We start from the raw sequence: 26,563 nt of genomic DNA, 5'->3' as shown, positions 1-26,563 counted from the left end.
GCAGTTCCCAGTGCAGGACAGGCAGAATCAGTTCCCAGTGCGGGACTGCCGAGTGCCAACAGTCAGAGGTTTAATTTGCCCTGGGCTGTGATTTACAGGGAGAGCAGGAGCATCCTGAGAGCTTCTCTGTGCAGTAAGAACCCCAGGTAAAGCCTCCTCCCCTGGGAGACAGCAAAGAATGACTAAAACATTGATTTCCAGTCTATGTGCTCAGATGCAATAGAAATTGGATATAAGCAGATACTTGCCTGTACCCTTTGGGGGATCCAGAGCCTCTGGCACTTGGCAGGCTCCAGGTGAGCACGACACTACAGTGCTCTTGGTTTTGCTTTCTTTTTTTGTTTTTCTGAGTGTCTGGCCAGACAAGAGCTCAGGAGAGCTGTGGCCCAAGGAGGGTTGTCATGCAGTGACACACCCGAGCCACTTCTTCCCTGCCCTCTTAAAACAAGGCAATTTGCAACAGCCCAACCAATCGATCAATCCCACCCTTGGAAACTGGAGCAGCTGCAACACAGGTGAGTCCTTACAAGGCTTTCTGCTGTTGTGGGGATGAGCTGGGGACTGCTAGTAATTTTTAGCCTGGTGTAGAAAGACGTTTTCAAGAATTCAACCCCTAAGAATTTTGTATAAGTGGTGTGTATCACAAAAGCAAAAGAGTATCCACAACTAAACAGATGGGACATGGAATGGGAGGCCCATCTTGGGAACTGAGCTCCAGCCAGTGGTTATTGAAATAGTTGGGTTTGAATTTCCACATCTTCCATATTTTTCCCATGTGTCTTAGATTAAAAACACAGATGGGGTTTGCTGGTATTTTATTTTAGACTATCTAGGCCATTTCTTGGACCAAAACACTTAATTGAAGCACCACCTTGCTTGTGTTTAGATAACTTTTGGATATGATGCTTGTTCTGATGTACAGAATGCACAGAAGGTCCAGCACTTTGATGACTAACCTTTTGAAGATATAAACTAATACTGTAGGTTAAATATTAACAACAGTAATCAGCACAATTGAACAGAACCTGCCATTCCATAATCTTTATCAGGTATTGGAGTACTGCAGAAAACTGTAACTGTGGCATTGGCAACAAAGCTTATTTTGCAGCTTCAATTGTTAACAATTGATGCCATTTCAATAGGCATTGTGATCTAAGGCTGCAACATATTAGAAGTTAAAAGCAAGCAACTGTACTCCATCAGAGTTATATTACCTGTGTCATTTATGTTAAAAAAGCACCAAAGTCACCTCCAGCTGTTGAAGTACAGGATAAACTCGTGTTTGGCAACAGGGCAGGCAAATTTAGTTTTATTCCCACAAGCAACATGCAGTTGGCTGGCGGTGCCTGGAAAGGAGCTGGAAACCCTTTCTCATCCATGTCTCTTCTTCAGTAATGGTGTTTTGGGTCTGCTCCAAGTCTGTGGGGCCATTCAAAATCACCTGCACTGAGTTACTGACTCCAATACCAAGCCCTGGATCACACAGCTCTGCTGAAGGATTTAACAGCAGTCCAGAGCAGGCCTGGGGCAAGTCAGGAGGTGTTGCTGTAAAGCCAATGATGATTCTCCTCTCCAAGAGGAGCAGGTTCCACAGCAGGGTCAGGGGCTCCCTGTGGCATTACCACATCCTGCTCCCGGGGACCGCATGCACCATATCACACAGTGTGGTTCCTTCCCAGGACATTAGTGAGGCCTGAGGGACAGCAGAACTTGTCTGCCCTCTGGGAGATTCCAGGTAGCTGGAAGATTATTGTAGCGGCAGCTTTTGCTTCTGCACTTACCGGAGAAGGAAAAGAAACAAATATGCATTCATTCCTCCTTTTGTTCAGATCCAAACAACAGGAATTCTGTGCAGGAGTTGTTCTGCAGGGCAGTGTCCCCCAGCAAAGCAGGCTAGTGGTGAAATCTGCCTAAGGGAAAAGCCAGCCCAGCCCATCTGACCTGCAGCCCAGCCCATCTGACCTGGAAAGTGAACACCACAGTCAGTGATTCCCACGTGTTTGCTCCCCCAGACAGGCAGCAAAGAGACACTGTGTAGATGTGCTCACAAGCTGTTCTGTCCTTTTCCATCAAGAGATGAAATTCAGACTCCTCTGGTTGCTTCTCTTGCCTGGGCCCTGCCTGGGACAGGTCAGTCCAGCCACGAGGCAGAGGCAGGCTGAGAACAGGGACTGGATTTACACCTGGCCCTTTCCAGTGCAGAATCCCAGCTGACTTCTTGGGTGAACCCACCCTAGTCCTGTAGGGCTGAGGTAACTAAATGCATTTCCACATGTGACAGTGGTTATTAGTGGTAAGAGCAGGAAAGAAAAATTAGGCGACTAAGTGCAAAATAGAAGTATAAAATTTATTTAAAACCACCCACAAAGTTCTGTGTAATCAGGAATGATACAATTTGTAATAGTCTTTTTAAAAACTCATGACAAGATTTAAAATATATTTTCAATTACAGTATTCATTTAGCCTTATTCAGTTAGGACAATAAAAAAAAAGAAAGTTTACGTTCTAAACAGATGAGACACACAAGAAAAATAGAACAGAACAGACAATTTCCACGACAACAATTTTTACATGTATGTTTCAATACTAGTATCAACATTTCAATGCATCTTGCTACATAAACATGAAATCATGTACAACAACTGCTTGCACCAAAAAACATAGCTTAATTAGATCTTTCAAGTAACATGCAGTCACAACTCACAAGTCTTCAAGTACTGCTGGTAAGGGTTCCCTTGTCTGCAAAGAAGATTTTAAGGTTCAGTTTCTCAGCCAGCATAACTCTGCACAGCTCCACCAGCCTCAGGGAGCTGTGCTCAGTTACACCAGGAAGAACCAGGCCCCAGATGGGGTTTTTTTGAGAAAACGGGTAATTTTTAGAGTTTCTCCTGTAAATACTGTGACATAATGAAGTGCTTTTTCTTTCTGATTTTTTCTCCCTGTACATCATCTTGTGTTTAAAAAAATGTTAATTTTATGTTCCAGATTTCAATACAGCAGGTTGGTAACTGGAAATAAAACTTCAAAGTTGAAAAATAAAGATCAAATGCATCCCAAAGAAAGAAAAATAGAAAAGGAGAGAGAGAGAGAGAGAGAGAGAGAGAGAGGGAGAGAAGGAAAGACTGAGTTTTTACTTTTGTTTTGGCACACTGTTAATCTTTTAACTTTGCAGAGCAGGAATTCATTAGCCATAGCATTTCAGTGTGTCCTTACACATTACTGTTCTTAACGACAGCGAATTCCCATTGGTATGTGTGACCTGGTGTGATATTGTCACATTAGGCTCTGCAGTGGAAAATTTAAGTGTGAAACTGTATTTGCTTTTCCTCTAACGTTTTTGGACAAGCAGTTTGCACTGCCCTGCATTCCACACCTGCAGTGGAGCGGGGCTGTTGCTCCCATGGAGCTCCCACTGGCAGCCAGGGCAGCTCTCAGGGCTCTGCATGCAGAGCAGTGCCAGTGGCTGCCCTGGCAGTAGCACCACAGTCAGGGCAGGCACAAAGGATTGGCCTTTAGCTCTGTGTCCCCAAACTGCCCAGTGTGACAGGAGCACCCAGCACTGCACACCCTGCTGGCAGCACAGAAGGGCCTTCAGAGGGTCATCACAACCCCCATTAGTATCAGCAAGTAAAAGGGATCAAATTATGATAAAGGGGAGCAAGTATTGTAAGGAAAACTACCAAAGTCTGAAAATGGTATTGAGAATTCTGTGAGATTTCTGGGCTGGCCATTACCTAGAGGTAAAAATCTTACACCCCGTTGTCTTTGGAGACAGTGCTGGGCAAAGGACAGCCAATATAAATGGTCCTTACAATCTGGTAAAACCCAAGCCAGTTTCTTTTGAACCTGCATTTCTAAACTAAGAACAATGTGGGTGTTACTGGCCCTATACACACAGTAGGGACACCACAAAATTGATTTCAGATGATTGTACAAATCAGTCATTTGGTAACTACGTATCCTACCGACCTTCCACACCATGATCAGTGTGCTGGGATACTCTGAGGGATGTAACCTGAAGTGACATCCAGTTAAGGCCCCTCTATCCTTTCAATGCAATGCAATGGACAGTAGTATAAAAGAGAATCAGGGCCTTCATTCTGAGACAACTCCCAGACCCTTTTCCATTACAGTTTCAATAAAAACACAGATATACATGTAAAATATTGATCAGGTCACAAAACTTTCCACAACAGTATTAAAAGGTTGTTTGACAACAACTGCAATACTGAACACCAAAGTAGCAGTTCCCTTGCCCCACTGCAACAGCTCTTCTTTGGGACACAGCTCACCTGCTGTACCTGCCAGCTCTGTGGATTAAGGGCCAAACCTGCCCTCCTCCTCCTCACACCTGTAGCTTAGGAGGTGCCCACCTGTGTTCCGTGACTTCACGAGGAACAGTGTAGGGTGTGCAGTGTTGAAACAGCACCTTTGACCAGTCACACCCAACAGAGCAAGTCACCCTCATGTATTTAGCACCCTAGTCCTGCACTCACTGCAAGTGTGCTGCTGGAAGGTTCTAGCACCTGAATACATGTGTGGAAAAATGCCATATAAAATGGTCCAGTAGAGTAACAGAGGAAAATGCACTGTTTGGGGAACAATGAAAGAATACAGCACCAAGAAGCATCTTTTATCTGTTAAATCTGAAGGCAGCAGTATGTGGTTAAACACCACGAGCAATGTGGGGATGATGAACCAGGGAACTGGATTGGAAAAAGAATCCTAAAGTCTGTGTCTGAGAAAGAGGGAAACAGTGATGCTGACACCCTGATACCCTTTAACAAAAGGCAGCAACTACTTAATTAATTTCTGCTCAAGCTTCATCAATTCCATTTGCTGCTACAGAGGAAGAACATCTTTTTTCCAAGCAGTCCTATGTTAATTAAGGCATTTAAGTTACACAATACTTGGGTGTCTCATGAGGACTGTGACTGATCTAACCAGAAGATGTAAAGAAACACTCCTGCTCTTTCCATCGTGCAGGTTCTGCAGCAGCTGTCTTGTGTTAGGAACTGGGCAGAGGTGTTAAGACTAACTCAGAAGACAAGAGAACATTCCACAGAGATGCTGGCAGCAGGAACAAAAACTAGAACAAAACTCCAGTACTCTGAGAAGGGATGAATTTTCCTTTCTCAGGGAGTGAGCAGTTTTTTAGTCTTGCAAAGTCTCTTTCATTTGGCTACTTGCAGATACAAGAACTGATCAAAATAGCTGCATCAACAAATCTAAATATGAACTGGAGAACTGATTATTTGATTTAAAAAGTAAGAAAACAGTGATGGTGATGCATTTAAAGTCAGATGTACCAAAAGAAGTGTCACTATGAAGGAGGACCTTGGCAACCACAACACGTGTACAGAGAAGGTTGTCTCAAAAGCCAGTTGTACCTCAGAGCTTTGCCTGTGACTTACTCATGCTGTGATAGAATCATGGAATCCTAAGGTTGGAAAAGACCTTAAAGACCATCAAGTCCAACCAGCACCCCATCAGCACCCACATTCCCTGTCTGGGCTGTGGGAAGGGCAGTGGGCTGAGGATGAATGCAGTGCTCACATCATCATTTGCCTATACAGATCAGGAAAGGGTGACCAACTCTCTCCCTCCTCTTTTTTCCTTCTTTCAACCACCATTTGGAGGCAAAGACCAAAGGAGAGATTACTGTCTTCAGAGGAGCTGTGGAAAGAGGTGAATTTGTAAATATATCCACAAGGAAACATCTTCCTGGTTAGAACAATGCTGTGACACAGACATTGCAGCACCCTGGTGTCAACAATCAATGGCAACTCTACCACCTAATTTTATGGAAAGAGATTCCCTCTACACCTCCTTCTGCAAGTGAGACCAACACCTGATAAAATAAAGCCAGAACTTTCAAGGGTAATTGGACTGTTCCCCATCTCCAATTGTGCTATTTAAGATCAGATCATCACAAATTCATGGAGTAAATGTCACAAAGACCCTAATCTGAATTTCAGGGACCACAACAGGCCTGTAAGAGAGTTTGGCTGGATGTACCAACTGTTAACATACACACAGCATGGAAGCGGCCATGAATTTAGTTTTCTGTAGATCAGAGGGCACAGTTATTTCCTCCTGATGCCCCAGAAACCACAGATCTCCACAGAAAAGAGAACCATCTATATAAAGGGACTACAATGCTGATGACTGCTTGATAAATGGAGCTGGTTTCAACATGAGGGAAGTTCCATGGGAAGTGACCTTACATCTTAAATAGAAACCCATGAAGATGCAGTTTTCCTTGGCCTGCTTCCATAACTTCTGTCTCATTGACCAATCTGTCAGATAACAGAAATCACAGCAGCTGTCAGGAGCTCAGTCCTGAAGCTGGTCTGGCACAGACCTGCCTAGAACTTGAGGTGTGGAAATTGCACCTCTCTACAGACCTGAATCACTCGTGCTACAAACAGCACAACCATAAGTAAACCATTTACTCCAAATCCCTCTCTCTGTCCTTGCCCAACCTGTTCAGCATGGCAGGGCTGCAGGGGTCTGAGTGGCACAGACTCGGGCCAGCCCTCGTCCATACCCATCCAGTTAAATACGGAATTCTGCAGGAAAGCCGGCCGAGTGAGCACTTTGCAGTCAGCAGGGCTGCAGCAAAATAAACAGGACCCAAACTCAACCCACCAAATTTAGCTTAACACTACAATGAAACTAGGAAGGTCTTCAAAAACCCACACACAGCTGTATGGTACAAAGAATCTGAAGTATTACAGAAGTTGTCATTTGCCCATGCTTAACATAAAATGTTGCTTAAGATACTGCAGTTAATTCCTGTTCTAAGTCCGGAGAAGCACTGCCATAGGTAAGGCAAGGACTTCCACCAGCAGTTATTCCTAAGTAAAGGTTAGCTTAGAAAGTCCTTTAAATAAAAAAAAATCAGAGTACAGCTGGTGCAGGCAGAAAGCTGCACATAATTTAAGTTCTTAAAAAGCTTCTTGGATCTTGTGACTGAAGAATGTATAGAAATAATTTTTTCTGTAATACAATAGCATGTGAAAAATCAGTAACTTCACTGTTTCATTGGACCCGCCTGCAGTGACTCCCACAGGGAGTCAAACAGAACCAGCTCCTGCAATGCTGGACAAAGGGATGAGACATTTCTCTGGGAAGCCAGAGGTGTCCCATGTTGGACCAGGACAGTTTTTTGCCAGCACACTGTGAAAAATGATCCAAAGGCAAGCAGAGCCCACCACCAGCCCACACCTGAATCCAGGTACTGGTTTGTCACCCAGAACATCCTGCCAGCTGATGGAAACCAAGCCGGAAATGCAGGTCTGACCTAGCCAGCTACCTTAAGTTTAGATCCAACTCCTGGTCTGGCCATCCCAGAAAAGGCTTGGTTAAGAGACAAGAGCAAATTACAAGGATTGTGTGGGCTGCAAAGGAAAGAACAGACCCACAGAGTTGCAAATTTTAAGAGAAATACTGTTATGAAATGATAACCTTACTGAAAATAATGCAATTTGTGCACAAGAATGATAAATATTCTGAAGTGCTACAAGAAATACCACAGAGCTGCAAAAACAGTAAATAGTTGTATTTTGAGTACCACAGTACAGCAATAGAAAATACCAGTTTCTGAAAGCACCGCCTGCTCCGTGCCCAGCAGGAGGGGCAGTGCCCAGCCAGCCTGGCAGGCAGGACATGCTGGAAAAGCAGGTTAGGGGGCACACAGGCAAGGGACGAGCACCACAAGGGATGTTTTACTGCAGAGATGAGACATTTCTCTTCTGTGAGCAACATTAATGAAGTAGTAACTGTGAGTTTAGCACCTATCAGTTAATAGCTTAACCATTATACATGTTATTATACATATTTCTCTGTCAGAACTGCCATTTCAAAAAAGGTATACCTGGACCACCTGTATTTGAAAGGATCCTTTTAGATCCACCTTTCAGTGCCTCACTTCTTAGAGGGAAGCTGCTGGTTTTTCAGTGGAACATTTTTATCTTGAAGTTTCTCTAATGTAAATATGGGCATTTGTAGGAAAAGATTCAAGTAAAAATGATCCACTTTAATGGTATGAATGTTTTAAAAGGTAAAGAGATGGCTCTAACAGTAATTTTGTGTAGAAGTCTGTTTATCACATGGGAGTGCTGAATTACAGCATGACAGACGCTGCCGCTGTCAGTGCTATCAGTGACACCAATAAGGAACCTGTACATGGTTGCTCGTGGTGTGGGGCCAGGGATTTCAGATGGCAAATACAGGAGGGACCAGCTGGGAACATACAGTTCTACTCACTGTATGGACAGCTGCCATTCCTACTCATCCTCAGCTCACCAACAATGTACAAGGTTTACAATGGAAATCTAAGGCACACAAATACCATAATGATTTGATGTAGACTGTATTACATAGTCAATGAGCATAAAACTGCTGGTACAAAATGATGGTGCAATATTGGCTCTGTTTTTCATTATTTACAATCCCTTCATATCCTCTACTGAGCTAATATTAAGCTTTGAACTAAAATTTGCAGCATACCCAGTTTTTACAAATTTTACTTGAAATAGGTAAGATACAAAGAATGGGTTCAATTCCTCTGCCATCAACAGCTTTGTTAATTTGAACAGACGTGCAGGATTGAACCCACAGTCGTTACACTGTGATTGGTCCTTCAGCCCTCCCTCCTGCAAACACCACACGAGTGCAGGTGGGCACAGGAGAACAGGCTCGTGGCTCTGCAGCCGCACCAAAGGATTCGTAGCACCAAGGTCAGGACTGGCACTGGGTGTTAGAAACACCCCGATGTACTTGTTGTACCAGAACTGTAAATAGAGTGCTTGCACTTCAGCCTCTCCAGGAAAAAGCACCTTGTCTGGGGTTCGGTAGAGCAGCTCTGGACAGCTCCTGTTCCTCTACACAGCACCACTACAATGTAATGTATGTCAAGTATTTCATTAGCACGTTTGCACACTGAGCACTGCCCGGGCTGTCCCTGCAGGGTGCCCAGGCAGGGCAGGGACAGCCTGGGGTGGGCCTGGGCTCTCCCAGCAGTCCTGGCTCCCGTGGGACAGTCCTTAGCTAACCTTGTCATTTGGTAGTTTGTTTAAATAAGTTTAAAACAGAAATACAAAGGAGAGGAGAATCAGAAAGAAGAGTGGGATGCTACAGTATTTAAAAGCAATGGAGTGTCTGTTTTTCCGCTGGTTCAGCAAACACTCGTTTCACAATATGTCACTTTTCAACAGAAAGGGAGAATGTAAATTTTGTGTGTTTGGAAGGAAAGACAACCTTTCCATGTGAAATGCTTCAAAAATTTACAAGATATTTTTATAAGAAAACTGAACTCAAAGTTGATGAGTATTACAGATAGGTTATTCTTAACGAAAAAATTGCTCTTAAATATTAGCAATTTCATAATTTTCCAACACTTTCTTTGTATTTTCCCTAAATTATTTTTTTTCCAGAACAGAATAAGGCAACACTAGGGGGTATTTTTTTATCCCAAAACAATCCTACCCCTGAGGCATTAGGAACATTTAGTTGTTATGTTACCTCAAAGCATTCCAAATGAATGAGACTTGCACACTTATTGCTCAAAGAAACCATGATAATGCTGCCTTTAAAAAACCAAATATTCATGTCCTGCAATAGCAACACACGCATTGACCAGACATCTCCTCATTCCACGTTTGTACACTCGCTTGAAAAGAATAAAAAGGTTCTGTAATACATAACTGTTGTTTATATGCAACATAAAATCTTCCATGAAAAAGGGCAAGTTAAACCAACCACATATGCTGTGAGCACACATCCTGCAGCTGTAACAACACGGAACTCTACACAGCAAGAATAAAACCATCTCTTCTGTAGAGTATGCACAAACCTTAGACAATATGATCCTTAGACTATACTATTTCAAGTTAATTTTAAAAATAGAAAGTGCTTTTAAAATATATATTTACAGCTTAAAAACAACTTCCAGCCATCATTACCAATAACTTCCTTTTATACATAATGACAAACCTAAAGAACAAAATTCATTGGTTTTCTAAAAGATTTATCTGTAATTTGGACTATATAGCAATGGTTGGAAGTTGTTAAAGCAATGGCACCATGAAGTAATAATTCAGCTTATTTATTTTTAACTGTTTGATGTGGTTAAGCACCAAGAGCTGTGTAGAGCTATAACTGTATAACTTGATTTAACACCATAACATGTGAACCTGTTAAAATCCCTATAAATGATTTCTGTAGTAAACAGACTTGATTTAAAGCACCAAAATATAAATTCCTAAAGGTAATAAACTGAATGATTCAATCAAGGTTAATAACCTAAACAAAATCCTTTTTAGAATGTATTAAAACTATACAGCTTTTCTTTTTTTTGCTTAAAATGTGCTTGAGCACCACCAAATGTTAAAGTCACAGTTTAAGAAGAAATCCCCCCCTTTTTTTCTACCTCAGCCTTAAAAAGGTTGAGATGAGCAAAGAGTAAACGACAGGAGACCTGTTCTTTAACAGCACCTTGGGGACCCCCGTGTGGCCCCGCGCCGGGAGGGGTCGTGCCCTACGCCCAGTGGTTGTAGGGCCCCGCCACGCGCGTCAGGGCGTACGAGGACACCGTGATCACCTTGTCCTTGGTCACTGTCAGTGCTCGGCGGGAGGGAATTTGGTTGAACTCGTTATCTTCATAGAAAAGGTCTCTGTTGTCACTTGGTTGCTTTGCTTTCCTGTTGCTGGAGCTCAGTTCCGTATTCTCCATTCCCAGTCGTTCTGCTTCCTTTTCCTTTTCTTTCGCCCTCTCAGCCATCTTTGCTTCCCACATGGCTAAACCGTGTTTTGGCTCGTTCAAATTTTTGTGTTGGTAGAAAACTAAAGAAATCCTTGTGGGATGATTACGGTTGGGTTTTTTGATCGGTGTGGTGGCATGGAGTTCCCGTCTGGCACATTCAATTAGGATGGAGCCATGGGAAGGTGCCACAGCAACCCCACCAATGTCATCATCCAAAAAATTGTGCTCGCTGTCTGACCACAATTCCTCAGCCTTTTCTTCAGAATCCGTCGGGTGTCCCAGTGCATTGTTTTGCTTTTCATCAACACGGTCCAAGTCACACCTCTGTCCTTGGTGGGAGCTGCCCTTTTCCCCTGGGCATCCCTGGGAACAGTCAGCTCCGTTTCCGACGGCATCCTTTGCCGGAGAGCTCAGCGGTGCTGCTGAGTCACATGAGCTGATGGTCTGTGAGGAGGAGCTGTCCAGCTGCAGCTGACAGCTCTGTTTGTCGGGCTGATGTTCAAGTATGGTGGGCAGGGGGTCTCTGTGGGCTGGGGGGCCTGGTGTGGTGACCTCGGGAAGGATCGGCGGCACCCCATTCACCTTCTCGTCCAGCAGAATTCCAGTATAATCTTTGACCGACACATCAAAGCTCTTGCAGTTAACATAGGGTGTCACGTGAGGTTCCTTGGTACTGCATTCAAAATACCCGTAGGGAACTGAGAAATCCTGTTGAATGTTAGTCACTGCTGTTAGGCCAGGCTTATGTGCCAGAGATGGATAAGGATGTAAACTGTCCACCTTGAAGGTGGAGGAAGCCGGGCACTGTTTTAGTAGGGAGCAATTTTTAGTAGTGTTTGCAGTGTGTTTCATGGCATAGAGGTGATTGGAAGTCTCCGTTTTTATTCCAGGTTTTAAAGCATCTGTTTTGTTCCCTAAAAGAAATGCACATCAACTGTAAGTACTTTTCCTTATTTAATTAATAAAATACATCACTTACAATAGTTTCATACTTGCTTTCTAACATAAAAAATGCTAGAAATGTTACTCTCTCTGTAAAGAGAGAGTGCTCAGGCATTGGAATGGGCTGCCCAGAGAGGGGGTGGATTCCCCATCCCTGGAGGTTTTTCAACTGAGCTTGGCCGTGGCACTGAGTGCCATGATCTGGTAAAGGGACTGGACTTGGACCAAGGGTTGGACTTGAGGTCTTTTCCAACCCAGTCAATACATGATGACTGCAGATTTTCCAAAGTGGTTATTCTTAGCCTTTTAAGGACATGTCTATGACTATAAGTATACATATAATAACCTTGCTGAATTAACACCATAACCTTTTCCAGTCAGGCTGCTGGCATATAAAAAAAGGTATTTCACAAAGGGAAGAATAAACAGATAAAATGAAATAACCACCAAGTCCCAACTCACACAGCCCAGTCCTACACAAGTGCTTCCCAGCAGACTGCTGGCCTTCAGTTTTTATACCTCACTGATGAAATCCCACCTGTCTGAAATTAGGCCTGTGAATCAGTCAAATTTCTGGGCTGCCATGACCCCATATTACAATCAAAGGAAAAAGCATGTTTATGGATCTCATCAGTCACAACCAAAACAGTTACTGAGTTACAGTCACTCCTGCAGTATCAGCTCAGAACTGCCTTTAAAAAAAAGCATCTGGAAACCTGCTCCAGGTAAATCCACCCCTACAAAGCTGGACCACGTGATTTGGTTGTGTGTCACCTTCCCATGTGAGCACCTCACACTGATCATTTCAGTCTGCAGCTCCCTCATCAGTTTCTGGCCATGCCTGCCCTGCTGCTGCACTGGGGTGTGGAACAGGCTCCTCACAGGACTGATCCTCATCGTGGGTAGGGTTCACTACAGGCCCACTGGATCGGTGGGAAGGAATTCCATCACCTTGGATGGCCTTGGCATCATGCCTGCAGTCACTTTCCGTGAGTTCTGCTGGCAGACTGGCACCGCCCAGAGAGCTCTCAGGTACTGTCTTCTCAGCATTTCTTCTTTGTTCCAGAAATTTGCTTTACCCAAATATAGAAGAACTGTTTCTTCTACTCTGTCTTCTAATAATTTATAAATATTGATGGATTAAAAAACATTCCTCCAATAGGAATGCAAAAAAGTCAAGGGATAAATTACAGACACAATAGTTAGCATGCAAAAACTGAACCGGGGGCGACATAGGGAAGCCACATCAACTCTCTAAAAACCTTTTCTATGAAATCAAACACAAACCATTTAATGTAATTAGGAACAGCTCCCCTCAGATCAAGGCCTTCCCCCAGAAGATTTTAAACACAGGACTTGAGAAGTGTCTTTCCATCACCTCTGAACAGAGACCTGCATTCTGTGAAAATAGGTTTTAAAAACCGACAGCACTCAAAACGGCTGTGGCTGCAGCAAATTCCCCACCTCTTGCCAGAAGCTCCTTGCTCTGCAGGGCAAAGTAGCAGAGATTAAGAGAAGTCAATTGAACTGTCTGGACAGGGGGAAAGCAGAGAAGGTTCAGATGAGGTGGCAGCACTACCCGTGAACACACCCTGTGTAGAGACTGGGACTCCTCCTGGGAGGTGTTGGCTGTGGCCAGCTGAGAAACCCCATCCAAGTCGGTGGTTTCTCTCCTGTTCTATCCAACATGGGCCAAGAACAATTGCTGGTATTTATGGAGACAAAAATAACCTCTCTCTAATGTTTATTTGTCCAGAATAATGTGGTTAAAAGACAGGACTATGCAAGGGAAGAAGTAAAGCCTCTGTCTTTAAATACATTTCATACTACTCCAGAATTTCAAAGGCCTTCAGAATTCACACAAATGTAAAAATTAAGAGTTGTGCTGCTTGCAGGTGGTGAAAGGTGCATGACAAGTGCACTGTGTAACACACGGCCTTTCCACGCAGCCCTGGGCCCAGTGCAGACTCAGACCAACACAGGCTGGCTGCAGCACTCAGAAGCTCCTCACCACCATCCTGGCTGCCAGAAGACAGGAGAGAGGACAAGAGGCCTCATTCCTTTTTCATTTCCAGTGCTCCAGGTGTGAAGACAGGCAGGTTAGAGGAGTCTCTCAAGCTTTCCAGCTGGGCCATATCCATGGCTCTCAAGAGAAGGTCAGGTCTCCTCCAGAAGGACAGATTACACCTACATAAGAGGCAGCATGGCACAGTCAGCCTTGTGACTCCATCGTGCTCCAGGCTGCTCCAGAGCCTCACGTGGCTGAACACACGGCCAACAGTATCTACACCCACAGGAATCCCATTCATTGCATGTTTGCCACGTTCTTTTTTGTATTCAGCATATTGGTTTGGCTTTTCAAACTCTTGCCCTCGTTAGTAAACAGAGTACTTCACATTACACACCTCAGTTATTGACACCTCTTCCTCTAGAGCTGGAGTGTAGCTAAGTATCCCTTTGCTATTCCATTAGGAGAAAATCTAATATCTGACTTGCTTAACACACCTTTAGCAGTGCTGTATTCACTGCTTACCAAAAACTCTAACCAGTATTTTTTTCATTCTATTTTCCATTAATATGAAGGGATCCTGAATAAAACAATCATTTCCTCTCATCTACCATCAGGAGTGACTACTGAATAGCCTGGCTTAACTCCTGTCTCCCACACCCTTTGATCCTGTTTTCATATTAAGTCTACCATTCAGACTTGAAGTTGCCATTCCTGAGGACTGGAATGATACCTGCCCATGGCAGAAAGGCAAGAAGCAATTGATGAGTGTGGCTGCAAACCCTGCCTGTGTTCCACACCCAGGCCCCACATCCTGGCACTGCCCTGTGGGGCAGGGCAGCAGAGGGGTGCCCTCAGCCTGCAGGACTGGAGTGCACACAGAGGGATGCACAGAAACACCTCCCGTTCCTGTCTCATGCAGAGCACCTTCCTCTGCCACTGCTGCCTCTTGGGAACTCCTCACACAGGCACCCACAGCACGGGGTGCCATGGGCAGCTGTGGGGCTGACATCTGCTTTGGGGAATTCACTTCATGGCAAAAACTACACTGTGATAGAAGCTAAATATTTTATGCACATTCTTTTTTTCCATCCCTGAACAACTTTCTCACTCAAAAGCTTTTCTTCCTCGCTCTGCAGCTCACTTTAATCAGCAGCCCTTTTAAATTACTTTACGACACTTCAAGTCCAAACAAATGATGTAAGTTGGCTTGTTTACACAGTTGTTTTCGTACTTTTGCATGTTCAAGGAATGAAGTTCTGTGTTCCAAAGAACACAGCAAAGCTCTGGCTATTGTACCATTTCTTAAGGTTTTTCAGGTGTGGAAGTCATGTCTGCTCTAACTGCAGTGTCCTGTACAGGTAGGGGGGGCCATAAACATATCTCAGTCTTTCAAAACAAACCTGCAGTGAGACCAAACCATTTCAGGATTCCTTCCCAAACCAGAGCCCTCAAGTGTTTGTAGAACTTCCAGTCCAGTCCCAGCACTGAGTTGCTGTGTCCCCAAACCAGCACATGGATGAACATGTCTGTCAACAAGCATGTCTGTCTAATGTCCCAGAGGTGCCAGTAATACTGACTTTCTTGTTTGTGTCACCCCAACTCCCCTGCTGAGGCAGAGTGCTCAGTGCCATTACCAAAGGGTGACAAATGGATTTCTGTTTTTTTAAATGCTATCCCCCCAAAACACAGACATTGTTATAAATGTATATAACTGTTTTTCCTCATCTTAAATCTGCTACATATATCTGGATGGCTCTCATGAAATAAAACTAAAATTATACCAGGTTGGCTAATTTTCTTCTCTTCTGTCTAACAGGGAATACGCTGTTCTTTAATTCCTTTTATTTATTTCTCCCCTGTTAATCAGAGAATTCAAGCCCTTGACTTCTTCCACCTCTTCCTTCTCTTCTGCTTCTTTTTACCGCACTGTCCCATACCACAGTTGTGAAGGACTGGCCTGAAGTCTGACCCGAGGTACCACAGTGTACATTAAAAGCATCTCCACACCAGACTTTGAGGAGCTTTTCCCTCCCTTCAGACACACAAGAGGCAACACAGGATCAGAAGAGACTGGCAGAATTTCATAAGCATCACTCACCTAAACAATGCAAAGTGCTGCCAAGATTTTCTGGTGCTTCGGTTTTCAGCTTTACTGGTGTTGAATATTTTTTATCTGTTAGTGGCTGTTTTTCAGTCGGGGTCCTCCTGGTGTCTGGTTTCTTTTTCTTGGTGGCTCTGAGAGGCTCCGCTAACATCCGCACTTCCCTGGGGAACGCTGTGAGCACCTGGATGGCTCCGGCTTTGATCTTGGCTTCCAGACCCTCTTCGGTGCCAAATTCATCTGTTTGTGAGATTTTGTAAAGAGGCAACACATGGAGCTGTTCATCACTTGGAATGACCCCCACTCTCCGGTTATCTTCCTTCGTTAAGGTACAGACCTGGCAAGAGCAGGGACAGTTACCAGTGACCCCACACAAACCCCAGTGCTGTAAATACTGAGGCAGCCACCCCAGGCCTCTCTGTCTGCTGCTGTTTTATGGTCTCCATGCTAAGGGCCTTTCAAATCCAAACATCTGACACCTTTTGTTGTATCTATGTTGATACAGAAAAATTACTGGTACTTGAACAAGACCAAGGCACATGTCTTGGACAGGGAGAGAGACTTTGGCTCAGCTTACACTATCCACAAATACATGCCAACCTGGGTAAATAATCTCAGCTGAAAATACACTGTTAAGTTCCTAAGCATTCTCATTAGTTTTTAAATACATAAATACATCTTGGACAATAAGATCAATTTTTAAGGGCTAGAAGATATAAAAAGTTTTTATTTTTGGACTGAACAAGAAGTTTCTATGATCCGGAATTGGTTTTCACTGGCAAATGAACAAAGACCACCACAATTACTTACACTGCTCTGTGTTTTATAGCACATCTTAACTCTAACTCATTCCCTCTCTTAACACTTTCTTAAATTAACACCCTACTCTAAGTCACAAGATCCAGGAAATGTTCTGAGGTCACAGCCACACTTCCTGGTACTCTGGGGTGTGAGATCCTGCAGCCCAGGAGAGTGCTGGTTACATCCAGTTTGATAAGGGCACATCAGAAATGGGAATAAATATTCCAACTTACTGCAACAGTTTTCTTATAATTATAACCTGAACACTTCCAGCAGTCCTGGAGTTCCAGCTGTTGCTAACACTTCCCCTTGAAAGCAGCACTGAAACCAGCAGGATGATTCCCAGTGTCATTCCCAAGGGATGGCGACAGCTCTGTGTGCCTGAGCATGTGTACAGTCACCCTTTCCTGCTTTTATCAGTGACATTCCTAAGGGACACTACATGACTAGGAAGCCACACATCACCTCAGAGCTTGGGTGAGCTGCTATTTCACAGGAGTTACTAACTACACACAGAAAGGAATACGAACACCATCCAAGGATGGGATGATACTCCCTGAATGGAAGCGTATCATCCATCATTGTGTCGGCTGTGATGCCTATCCTGAACAGTCAATCCAATTGCCCAGAATCTTGTCACCATGCCTAAGATTCCACGGGAGAAGAATTATGTTATTATTTAGGGTAGAGGACAAACAAAACATTTTTATTGTACAGCACAGCTTTCGCATAAAGGCATCACACAACTATTTCTAGAACAGTGAAACGGCAGAACCCCAGACTGAGGCCCTGGCTCAGGTGGGGAGGTGGCAGCGGGGGCTGCATCGAGGGCTCTGTGCAAAGCTGGGCAGCAGCAGCAGCGGGGGGGGCAGGGGCAGCAGAGCTTTGGGAGCGGCGGGCAGGGGCGGGCAGGGCTCTGGGCAGGGCACTGCACTGCTGGGAGCGCTCCATGCGTACTCACCTCCGGGCAGCCTCTGCACTATGGGGACAGGCAGAGAAAACAACAGGTTGTTCTGTGAGCAGCCAAGGCCACCTGGGTCTACACACTCCCACACACCCCAGCCCAGCACCGCTGTCCCTGCTCCCACCTCTGCCAGGCACAGCGGAACGGGGCTGCCTGGAGCTCCTCCAAAGGGAAGTGACCTGGATCTGAACCACCTCGCTCAGCAGGGACATTGCACAGCTTGGAACAAGAGGGAAAATCCCAAGACTATTCAGTTTCTGCAAAGTTCAGTGAAATGCGGCCGAAATTTGCCAGCACATCCCAAGTTATTTGGGAAGGGTGAGGGAGGGTCACACATACAGAGAGCACAGTTACATGACTGGTGTTTTCAGAAAGCCCAGAACATCCTCCCCTTCTAAATTAAAACCAAAAGCAGTAATAAAATGAGCACTGAGGGGCCTCCCTCCCACTTGTTCTCCTCAGAAACTGGCCAATTCCCACTTGTCTTTTAGGATACCATGTCCAGCCTGTGCCTGGCCCATGCACTGGTCTGGAAAACATCTTGAGTATTTTGAAGATTGAGACCCTCATTCAATTTACTGTTCTAAATTCCCATGCAAAAGGCAACAGCCTATTGGGAACAGCAGAGCTGAAGAACTGTTTTGAGGAACTAAACAAGATGAGGGCTGTAATACATTGACAGAACTATGGTGAAAGTACAGTCAACTTCCACACAGCATATAGTAAATACTGAGTTAGAGTATATATTAAGAAATTAATATATATCCAAAATCATTACAAGCCTGAAGACCAGCACACCCACAGCCTAAATACCACACCACCAATTTTAATATATGTAGCATTTCAAGGTCAGTGCTCCTATAACACATTTCAACATAAAAGTGAGGACACAATGGCAGATGGATAACTGAAAAATTAATGTTATGGGGAAACCAGCCATAAATGAAGGCTGTTTGTATAAGGTAGCAATGTACAGCTGATGGTGGTAAGCCACCAAATGAGAAATACCTGCTTAAAAAACATTCCAGTATTCAACTCTGTGCAAAATATTCCATTAAGAAGATTAAAAGAGAAGTTTTTGCTGAGAAGTCAAAAAGCAACACTGTCCATTGGTACTGGCACTGTGCTGCAAACTGACCAAAATTAAACCAAACCTGAGAAAACCATCAGCTCTGTCAAACCATTTACAAGGTGAAGCTGCATATCCTGCTACTCTGCTTTTTCCAGAACATGCAGCTACATCATCCAGGATGCCCAAAGGCCAAAGAGAATGTTGGCCAAGGGGTTTGTTTAGGTTTCCAGTGAATGTGGTGATCAAACCCATTACCTGTTCTGGGTTTGATGATGTCATGGTTAAACTTGCGTATTTGTGGACTTTGATTAATTACTACTTTGAAACAAAGTGCAGGAGGAACTCAATGCAATTCCCTCCAGAGATCTCCAGAGATACATCTGTAGCCACACAGCTCCAGTGCCTTACTCTGGGACTCTTTGATCTGCCTTTGTGCTCAATTTTGAACCTCACATGTAGAAATGATGGAGCCTTTTCCATTGTGTTGTAAGAACAGATGTTTTAAATTCAATTTTCAGCAGAGCAGTCAAACAGCCTCTCTGATCCTGAAGGCTGGAATCAGGTTTCCCAGGCACACCTTCCCTGTGCAGCTGGAGAGCAGAGTGGGTGTCACGGGGCCCAGGTGCTGCTCCATCCTTCCTGCCAGGACAGACATGGACACACACACTCTCCTGGCTTTGCCCCTGCAGCCAAGGCAAATGTTCTGCTGGCCTGACCCACCCTGGGCAAGTGTGTACAGGTCAGAGTGGGAGGAGGGAACCCCAGGTGTATCTTCCTGTGAGGACTCCATGCCCTCAGCCAGAGCACGAGTGGCACAGGTGGCAGGTACAGCACAGGACCTGTTCTCTGGGAGCTCACAGGTTTCCAGAGTGAACTCCTGATGTTTCTCCATTTTCACAATATAAAAAACTAACCAACCCCCTTCCTTTACAGCCAGGGAGGTTTATCTTTTCTCCTCTTTGTTATACCCTGAAGCCCCAGTCTAAGCCCTTGGTTCTCCTGCAGCTCACAAGGCAGTGGGAATGTGGTGTAACCCTGCAGAGACATCCTGCCAGCTCCTGCAAGGCCTGGAGCCACGAGCCAGGATGCAGTGAAGTCCTACAGAAGTACAGGATGGGATGGGAAAAGCAGAGGCTTTGTCTTTTTTATCCCAATCGGGAACAGTTTGTTGATAGATTGCTGACTGACACTACTGAGTGCTGCTGCCAGTAACAAATGGTGCACTGTAGCTGCCCTTGAAGCACAGATTCACCTTCCCAGTGGCTCTGCAGACTCTGTGTGTGGCACCAGGGATGGCACAGCACCTGCTCAGCCCCAGACTGAGGGGGCCACAGGGTGGGAACAGTCACCCCTGGGCTGCAGGACCAGCAAGGGCCTCCACAGCCCTTCTGTGCCAGGCACTGCTAAATGCCATCTATCAGTGACTTAAATGGACTCCCATGGGTAGGAGGAATGTGATTCTTCCCAGCTAATCCAATAAAGAAACACAAGAACTTACATTTCTCAGACTCCATTAATAACTCTAAAGCTTTTATCTGTGTTGCTCCCTTAGCTTCTGTCCAGGAGGAACACCGTCCCCTGACACTGCAGCTGTCACCTACAGCTGTGGCCCTTGGAGAATGCTGAGGGATGACACAAGTGTCTGAGAAAAAATGCATAGTGCATTTATGGCTTAAAAGTTCTTAACAAACAATTGTTGGCAGAAATTACTTTGGCTTCATTCAGAGAAGCACATTAACTTTACATCTCTGCAGAACTGCCAAGAGTGTTCATTCTACTACAGAGCAAGTAGAGAAGAGTAGCTTTTATTTTTAGCTTTCTACCAGAAGCAGCTCTGCTAATTTCAGGGCATGACTGTGCTGGCCAGGGATGATGTTCAGTAACTCACATCTCCAAGGTAATTATACCAATTAACAGTAATCTGTAATTGGGGTAAGTTAAGATGCACATTTCCAAGGCTCTCCCAGTGCTAAATGACAGCCTGATCTAGTTCAAGAGTCACATACAAATAATGCAGCTGATCAAACATATCTATAAAATTCCAAGAATGCTTTCCTGAAATTCTGGCAGAGGCAGTGCAAGGAAACAGTTACTGTCAGCTCATTAGATAATATATTCTTTTAAGTGTACAGTAAACTCATTCCTTATCATTAACTTCACTCAAGTATTTTGCTGAACTCCTGTCTGCCTGGTTAAAGTAATTTGAATAATTCTGGTTTTCCTTCACCTTGGGTGTCCTGTGCAGCATTCCTGTCATACCTGAGGCACAAGTGAGCACCACCAACAAGGGGAGAACACACAAAGGTGTCACTTCCACCTACAGAACTGGCAGCATTCACCCATCTCACAAAGTATTTACTTGAACCTTTTTAGCCTAGAGGAGCTTTGCAACTCATACTCATTCTGTCCACTGCCACATGATTAGAAAGCAGTCTGTGTGGGAGCTGTCACCTCAGGTGGTGTCCTTGCACACACTGCATTTCACAGACAAAATACATCACAGTTAAATAGGTGACCCCTCCATCATTATGACCAGTGACTTACAAGGAATCATCACATATTTTAAACTAAGTAAGCAGCCCCAGAGCAGCTTCTGGAACTAGACAGGACTGCAGGCGACCAGAGAGGTGCTGGTATCCCACACACTGATTTATTTTTGTGCTCTTACCACTGTATTTCCTATAGTATTACCAGATTTGGTTACAAGCCAAAATTAACAACCCTAATTTTGACTGTCACCAAAACAATCCAGACTGAAGCAAGCCCAGCGTGTCTGGCACCCTGTTTGCAAGAACCCATCTATTTTTGCCTTAGGCTTCCAATCCATGTGAGTGTAACTGTGACCTGGGCAGAGAGCAGGGAGCAGACCCCGTGTCCTGTCCCACAGCTCTCACGGGGGAGGCTGCACAGAGGTCAGAAGGGAACTCCAGCTCTGACTCACCTTCAGTGTCCCACTTCAAGTAGATAAACAATGTCAATACCTACAGCTATTTCCTACTTACAAACAGTCCTTTGCTGCAAGTGTATTAAAACAAAGAGCAATCCCATCTAAGTCCAGAGCACACAGGCATGCAGCATTATTTGTGAGAGCCAGAATGCAGGGCAGAGCTTTCAGCACTTAAGAGTGATTTGGTGATGCTCTGCAAGACTGACAAAATTCGGCAGAACTTGATAAAAAGACACGAGTTCTGGCCCATACAATGACCTTACACAACTTGTAGTGTTCCCTGCTCCTGAGACTTGGAATTACCTGCAAACACACCATGTACAATCCAAAAAGTATCAACATCAGCAAGGATAATCTGAGGCTGAAATGACATTAGTTGATTACAGATAAATGCATTCGTAGAACTGTTCCTCAGTGCATTCCTCAAAAAAGTTTTAATTGTCCCTCCAGCTGTTTCTGGCTGTAACTTAAGACTTTTCTGGAATCCAGTACTGGTAGAATGAATAGAAGACTCAGTTTGTTTCATTTTGTCTTCAACTCAAGAGGCAATGGAGCACTTAAACTATTATTTTCAGAACACTTGAACTCAATTTCATCAAAGAGCATACCATGCACTTTGTCTGAGGGGTTGTCATTTTCAAATTTAGGATCTTCAAGGGCATTTAATTCCTACACTTCCATGGCAGTTTTGCCATGTACACTGTCAACATTCTGGTACAGAATATCCACACACAAGTGGCAAAAATCATAGTCCCTTGAGGACTGGCATTCCTGGCGGATTCCCAGACCTACTTCCATACTCCATTTGCTTCCCTTAGAAGCACCAGTTAACATGAAACAACTGTCACCATTAAACACCAGACACCTCACTGCTGTTACATAAAAATGCTCAATGTTAACTGTGGGTGTGAATGCAACATTTTATTGAACCGCAGCACCACTAGTTTGATTTGCATCTACAAATCTTAAAAAAGACTGTTTCTAAAGTAGGCAGAGATTTTAGATAGATTTTTCTAGACATTCTAGACAGAGAAGTTACTCTTGAGTGTTACCTGCACTGCTGTACAAGAAGTCACCCTCATTATTTGGAGCACTGCAACGCTCCAGCTGCTCAGAGAACCCTGTCAGTTCTATCTCTGCTGCTTTGAGCTTTCTCCAACACTACATTGCTGAAAGATCACTTAACCAAGTAATGCCCAACTCTCCCCCTGGCAATGCAGTGAGGTGCCTGTACAACAGCCACGCCGTTCTGTGTGTCCCTCCCTCCCTCCCTCCCGGGCCGCCGTGCCGTGCCGGGAGCCGTACGTACCACGGTGCTGCCGTTGTGCATGTTGTGGGTGTCCTTGTGCGCGTGGGCGCAGAAGTCGATGCAGGCCGTGACCCCCGAGAAGGGCCGGCCCGCCCGGCAGCCCAGCCGGCAGTCAGGGCCCATGTGCTCGTTCTCCACCTGCGAGGGAGACAAATCACAGCTACTTGGCACTCACAGGGAGGGGCCTGGAGCCTCTCAGGCCACCACGCCCCGGGGACAGAGCGGGGGCGGCCCAGGGGACTCAGTGATCAGAAAGTGTTTCCCTGTCAAACACAGAACACTTATGGCTGGATGGCAGCGAATAATCAGGTCAGGCAAAATCAAAGTGTGTTGAAATAGTAAACCCCATTTATTTACAGTATTACCTCTAAACCTTTTTCACATGTGCCCAGCTCAGAGCATAACTTAACCCCCAGTTCAGTGGAGGGTCTGGAGCTACTCCTTGGTGGGAACCCTGAGATCAGCTCAGTTGGTTAAAACTTGGTTGTAATAATGCCAAGGCCATGGGTTCAATCCCCTGTGTGGGCCACTGACTTAAGAGTTGGACTCAATGATCCTTGTGGGTCCCTTCCAGCTCAGAGTAGTCTGTGATTCTGTGCTGTTTGCTACACAAGACTCACCTGGAAATGCTAACATTTTCAATGGGAAAAAAATAATTTTGATTAATGTGTGCAATATAAACCCTACAGAGCCACTAAACACAGAGGCATCTGTCCTGGCCAGGACATCCAGGAGCTACGAATGTCTGGAGAACAGTCTGTGGTTCTGTGATTCACAGGGCTGCTCAGAGCAGTGTCACAGGCCTACCTGGTTCTGGAAGGCTTCTGGAGCAAGCTTCTTGTAAACCGGAGCCACGTCAGTAGCCAATGTTTGCAAATTATTTTCTAGAAGTTCCTCCTGCAGAGAAAGGCAACACTCTGCAGTTTGCTTTAAAGCATCTCAGCCAGGTCAGAGATGCCTGACAGGTCAGCCTGTACTTCATATGGTATTAGTCTGACTTTTGTTCTGCTGCCCTTTGTCACTAACCAGAATGTCTACTTTTGCATGACAAACACCAAAATTGTTAAATATAAATCCACTAAATAACAGTGCAGGGGATCTGCTGGGGCAGAGAAACCCAGCACATGAGAACTCATCTCTGCATCATTTCCAATACAGTCAAGGAGTGAAGTATGTGCCACATAGAACCAGAGAACCAACATCCAGGGAGAACAATCGTGCCCCACATGAGCATGGATGGAACCCCAGGTCTTGTTTTGGTTATGGGCCTCAATCCACATTGGCACAGCCTGATAAAAGCAGACCAGGTTTCCAACACCTTGTCCTTCAACCGTATGAAAAACTCCCAGTAGCATTTAACATTAATTTCAGCTCTTAGGTCTTTTCTCAGAGATAAGTTTCTTGCATTGCAACGGAACTTTCATCAGGAACATTTGTTAGCTATTTTGTTCTTTGGATGTGCAAAACCCAGGACCTCATGGAAATACCCACTGGATCTGGAAATAATGCTCCCTTCCTTAGGCTAAGCCACAGAAACACAGAATTAGCCAGTTGTGCTTGTATGGCAGTGTCACATTTAAGCTTTTATTTACAGAAACAATCCCTAAATTTTTATCCTAAGTGTTTGGTTTTCCAGAAAAATCACCAACCAAGTGGAAAAGCAGAGGGTGGTGACAGACCCCCTGCTTTGTTTTCCTCCAAGGACCAGGCTGAGACAACCACAGCTCCAGTTTTGCATGGTGAGGAAATGCAAAACACAGCTTGACTTACTTGGTTTAAAAAAAAACCCAAACCCACAGTGAGCTTACCCTGTAAACAGCCTGTACAGGGACACCAGGAGACTCTCACTTTTTCTCAATGCAGTGTTACATTACAAGACAACACTGTATTTTTAACTCGTACCACAGCCAGTTTACCAGCTGGAATTGGCTGCTGCAAGGTTTCTGAACTGCATTCTTAATTACCTGTCCCACCAGGAGGGTATCAGTCCTAGGTACTGTTCTTACCAAGGTATGTGACACCCTTAACTCATCTCACTCATCCAGTGCCTCAAATGATGAAATCTTTCTGGACTTCAATCTGTTTTTTTCTTAATTTGCTTTCTTAACTGAAAATCTAATTTTCTTCATACCTCCTAGCTTTGTGATCTGCAAAATCATCAATGGCCAGTATTCAGCTAAAAGAAGTATCTGTCAGAAAAGCAAATGTCCCACCAAGCCTCCTGTGACACAGATCTGCTGGAGCTGCCTCCCAGGAGAGCTGGCACAGCCCTGGATTTCCTCAGACACACATGGAGGTTGTTGCCTTGGTTGGCTCCCCAGCTAACCCAAAACATCACACAGCTACAGAGAGCACACGAGCACAGAGTGCTCCCTGCACAGCATTAACATGGGGCAGAACCCACACACACAGGGACAGAGAAGGAACAGGATTCCTAAAATGAAAGAATGCCAAGTAAACACCTTTTACTATAAAGTGAAAGTTTATAAACAATTTCCTCTTGAGACAAGCAGGGCTGGGTTTGGCCTGTTCTGCCTTAGGCTGGTGTTGAGGGAGGAGGAGCAGGAGGGCAGCTGTGCCTGAGCCCTGAGGAGGTCTGGGGATACCCCAACGTGAGGGGACAGCCCCACAGGAGGAGCCTGGGGGTTTGCTGTCATGCACATGTGCCTGAGGGTGCTCTGTAAACCCTCCAACACATCACAGCTGGCAGAAATATTCAGCTCCAGTGGATCAGCTGACATCTCTCTGCTGTGAAACAGTGGGTGTTTCCCACTGTGTGTGCACAGAAAGATGATGGGCAGGGTAACCCCAACAGGGGGCCTGGTACCCAAGGACCCAGAAGTGCCTCAAGGTGTGCCAATATCATACTTTTATCCAGGGCTTCCACAGGGAAGAGGGGGAACAGACAGCTACAGTCAGAACAAAAGGCACTTTCCCATCACTCTGAGGAAGAGCTGTTCACCAGGCAGTGGTTATCAGCTTACAATACTTTTACTCCTTCATAAAAATACTTTCAATCTAAAAAAAACCTAATAGGGTTGGGGGTTTTTAGGTTTGTTACCCCACACAATCCATCATTATTTTCTGTGCTACCTCACCTTTATGACAGCACTAACACTCATAATCAGCAATTAACAGTATCATTACACTGCATCCTGTTTTAGTGTATCCATTCAAAACTATTTCAAAAACATGCTGTGGAAAAAAAACCCAGTTTATTCTTGGTGACAGAGGGAAGCCCAGTCTGTCAGCTGGTCCTACAGAAGTGGGAAAGCAGTGCAGCCCCAAGGTACAACATTTCCTAAGCCAAGGCAGAAGGCCTCAAACTGGCTTGGTCCAGGCTTGGTCCTTACAGAAATCCCTCAAGCTGTATTTTACACTTCCAAAGAATGAGTGTTTCACACAGCTTACACAGGGAGATAAATATGCAGAAAGCATTTAAGGATAATTTTAGGGTATTTAAATGCACAGTGACACAGTTTCCATTCAGTGGAATAACAATTCTACATACTATAATTACAAAAGTGTCATTGGCTGTGTGTCTATGATAAGCTCTGCATACAGGTATGAGGGAAAATGAGTGGAGATCCACATGTTTCACTTCTAGTTCTGAAGATCACCAGAAAGGTATTTGGAGTGAAAAAAAAG

At 44.7% G+C, this 26,563-nt stretch overlaps 1 protein-coding gene and 1 long non-coding RNA gene across 5 annotated transcripts in view; one reads left to right on the top strand and one right to left on the bottom strand.

The window, feature by feature from the left end:
• On the top strand, positions 1–13,713 carry LOC139675818 (uncharacterized). The gene is made up of 4 exons (XR_011698552.1): positions 1–515; positions 11,659–11,704; positions 12,520–12,742; positions 13,660–13,713. It is a non-coding gene; the product is annotated as an uncharacterized lncRNA (long non-coding RNA).
• TET1 (tet methylcytosine dioxygenase 1) overlaps positions 2,334–26,563 on the bottom strand; it is a 73,190-nt gene continuing 48,960 nt past the window's right edge. For 2 of the 4 annotated variants that reach the window (XM_071563935.1, XM_071563937.1), the window contains 4 exons: positions 23,723–23,812; positions 22,916–23,053; positions 15,820–16,159; positions 2,334–11,682 (listed from right to left, as the gene is read on the bottom strand). In XM_071563935.1, the coding sequence (XP_071420036.1) occupies positions 10,544–11,682; positions 15,820–16,159; positions 22,916–23,053; positions 23,723–23,812 (1,707 nt within the window). In that variant the 3' untranslated portion in view covers positions 2,334–10,543. The other 2 variants (XR_011698551.1, XM_071563936.1) reach the window with 2 other exon arrangements.

Source organism: Pithys albifrons, chromosome 9, assembly GCF_047495875.1.
Source record: "Pithys albifrons albifrons isolate INPA30051 chromosome 9, PitAlb_v1, whole genome shotgun sequence".
Taxonomy (NCBI): domain Eukaryota; kingdom Metazoa; phylum Chordata; class Aves; order Passeriformes; family Thamnophilidae; genus Pithys; species Pithys albifrons.
Note: the sequence above shows the minus strand (reverse complement) of the source record. Positions and strands in the feature narration are given on the sequence as shown.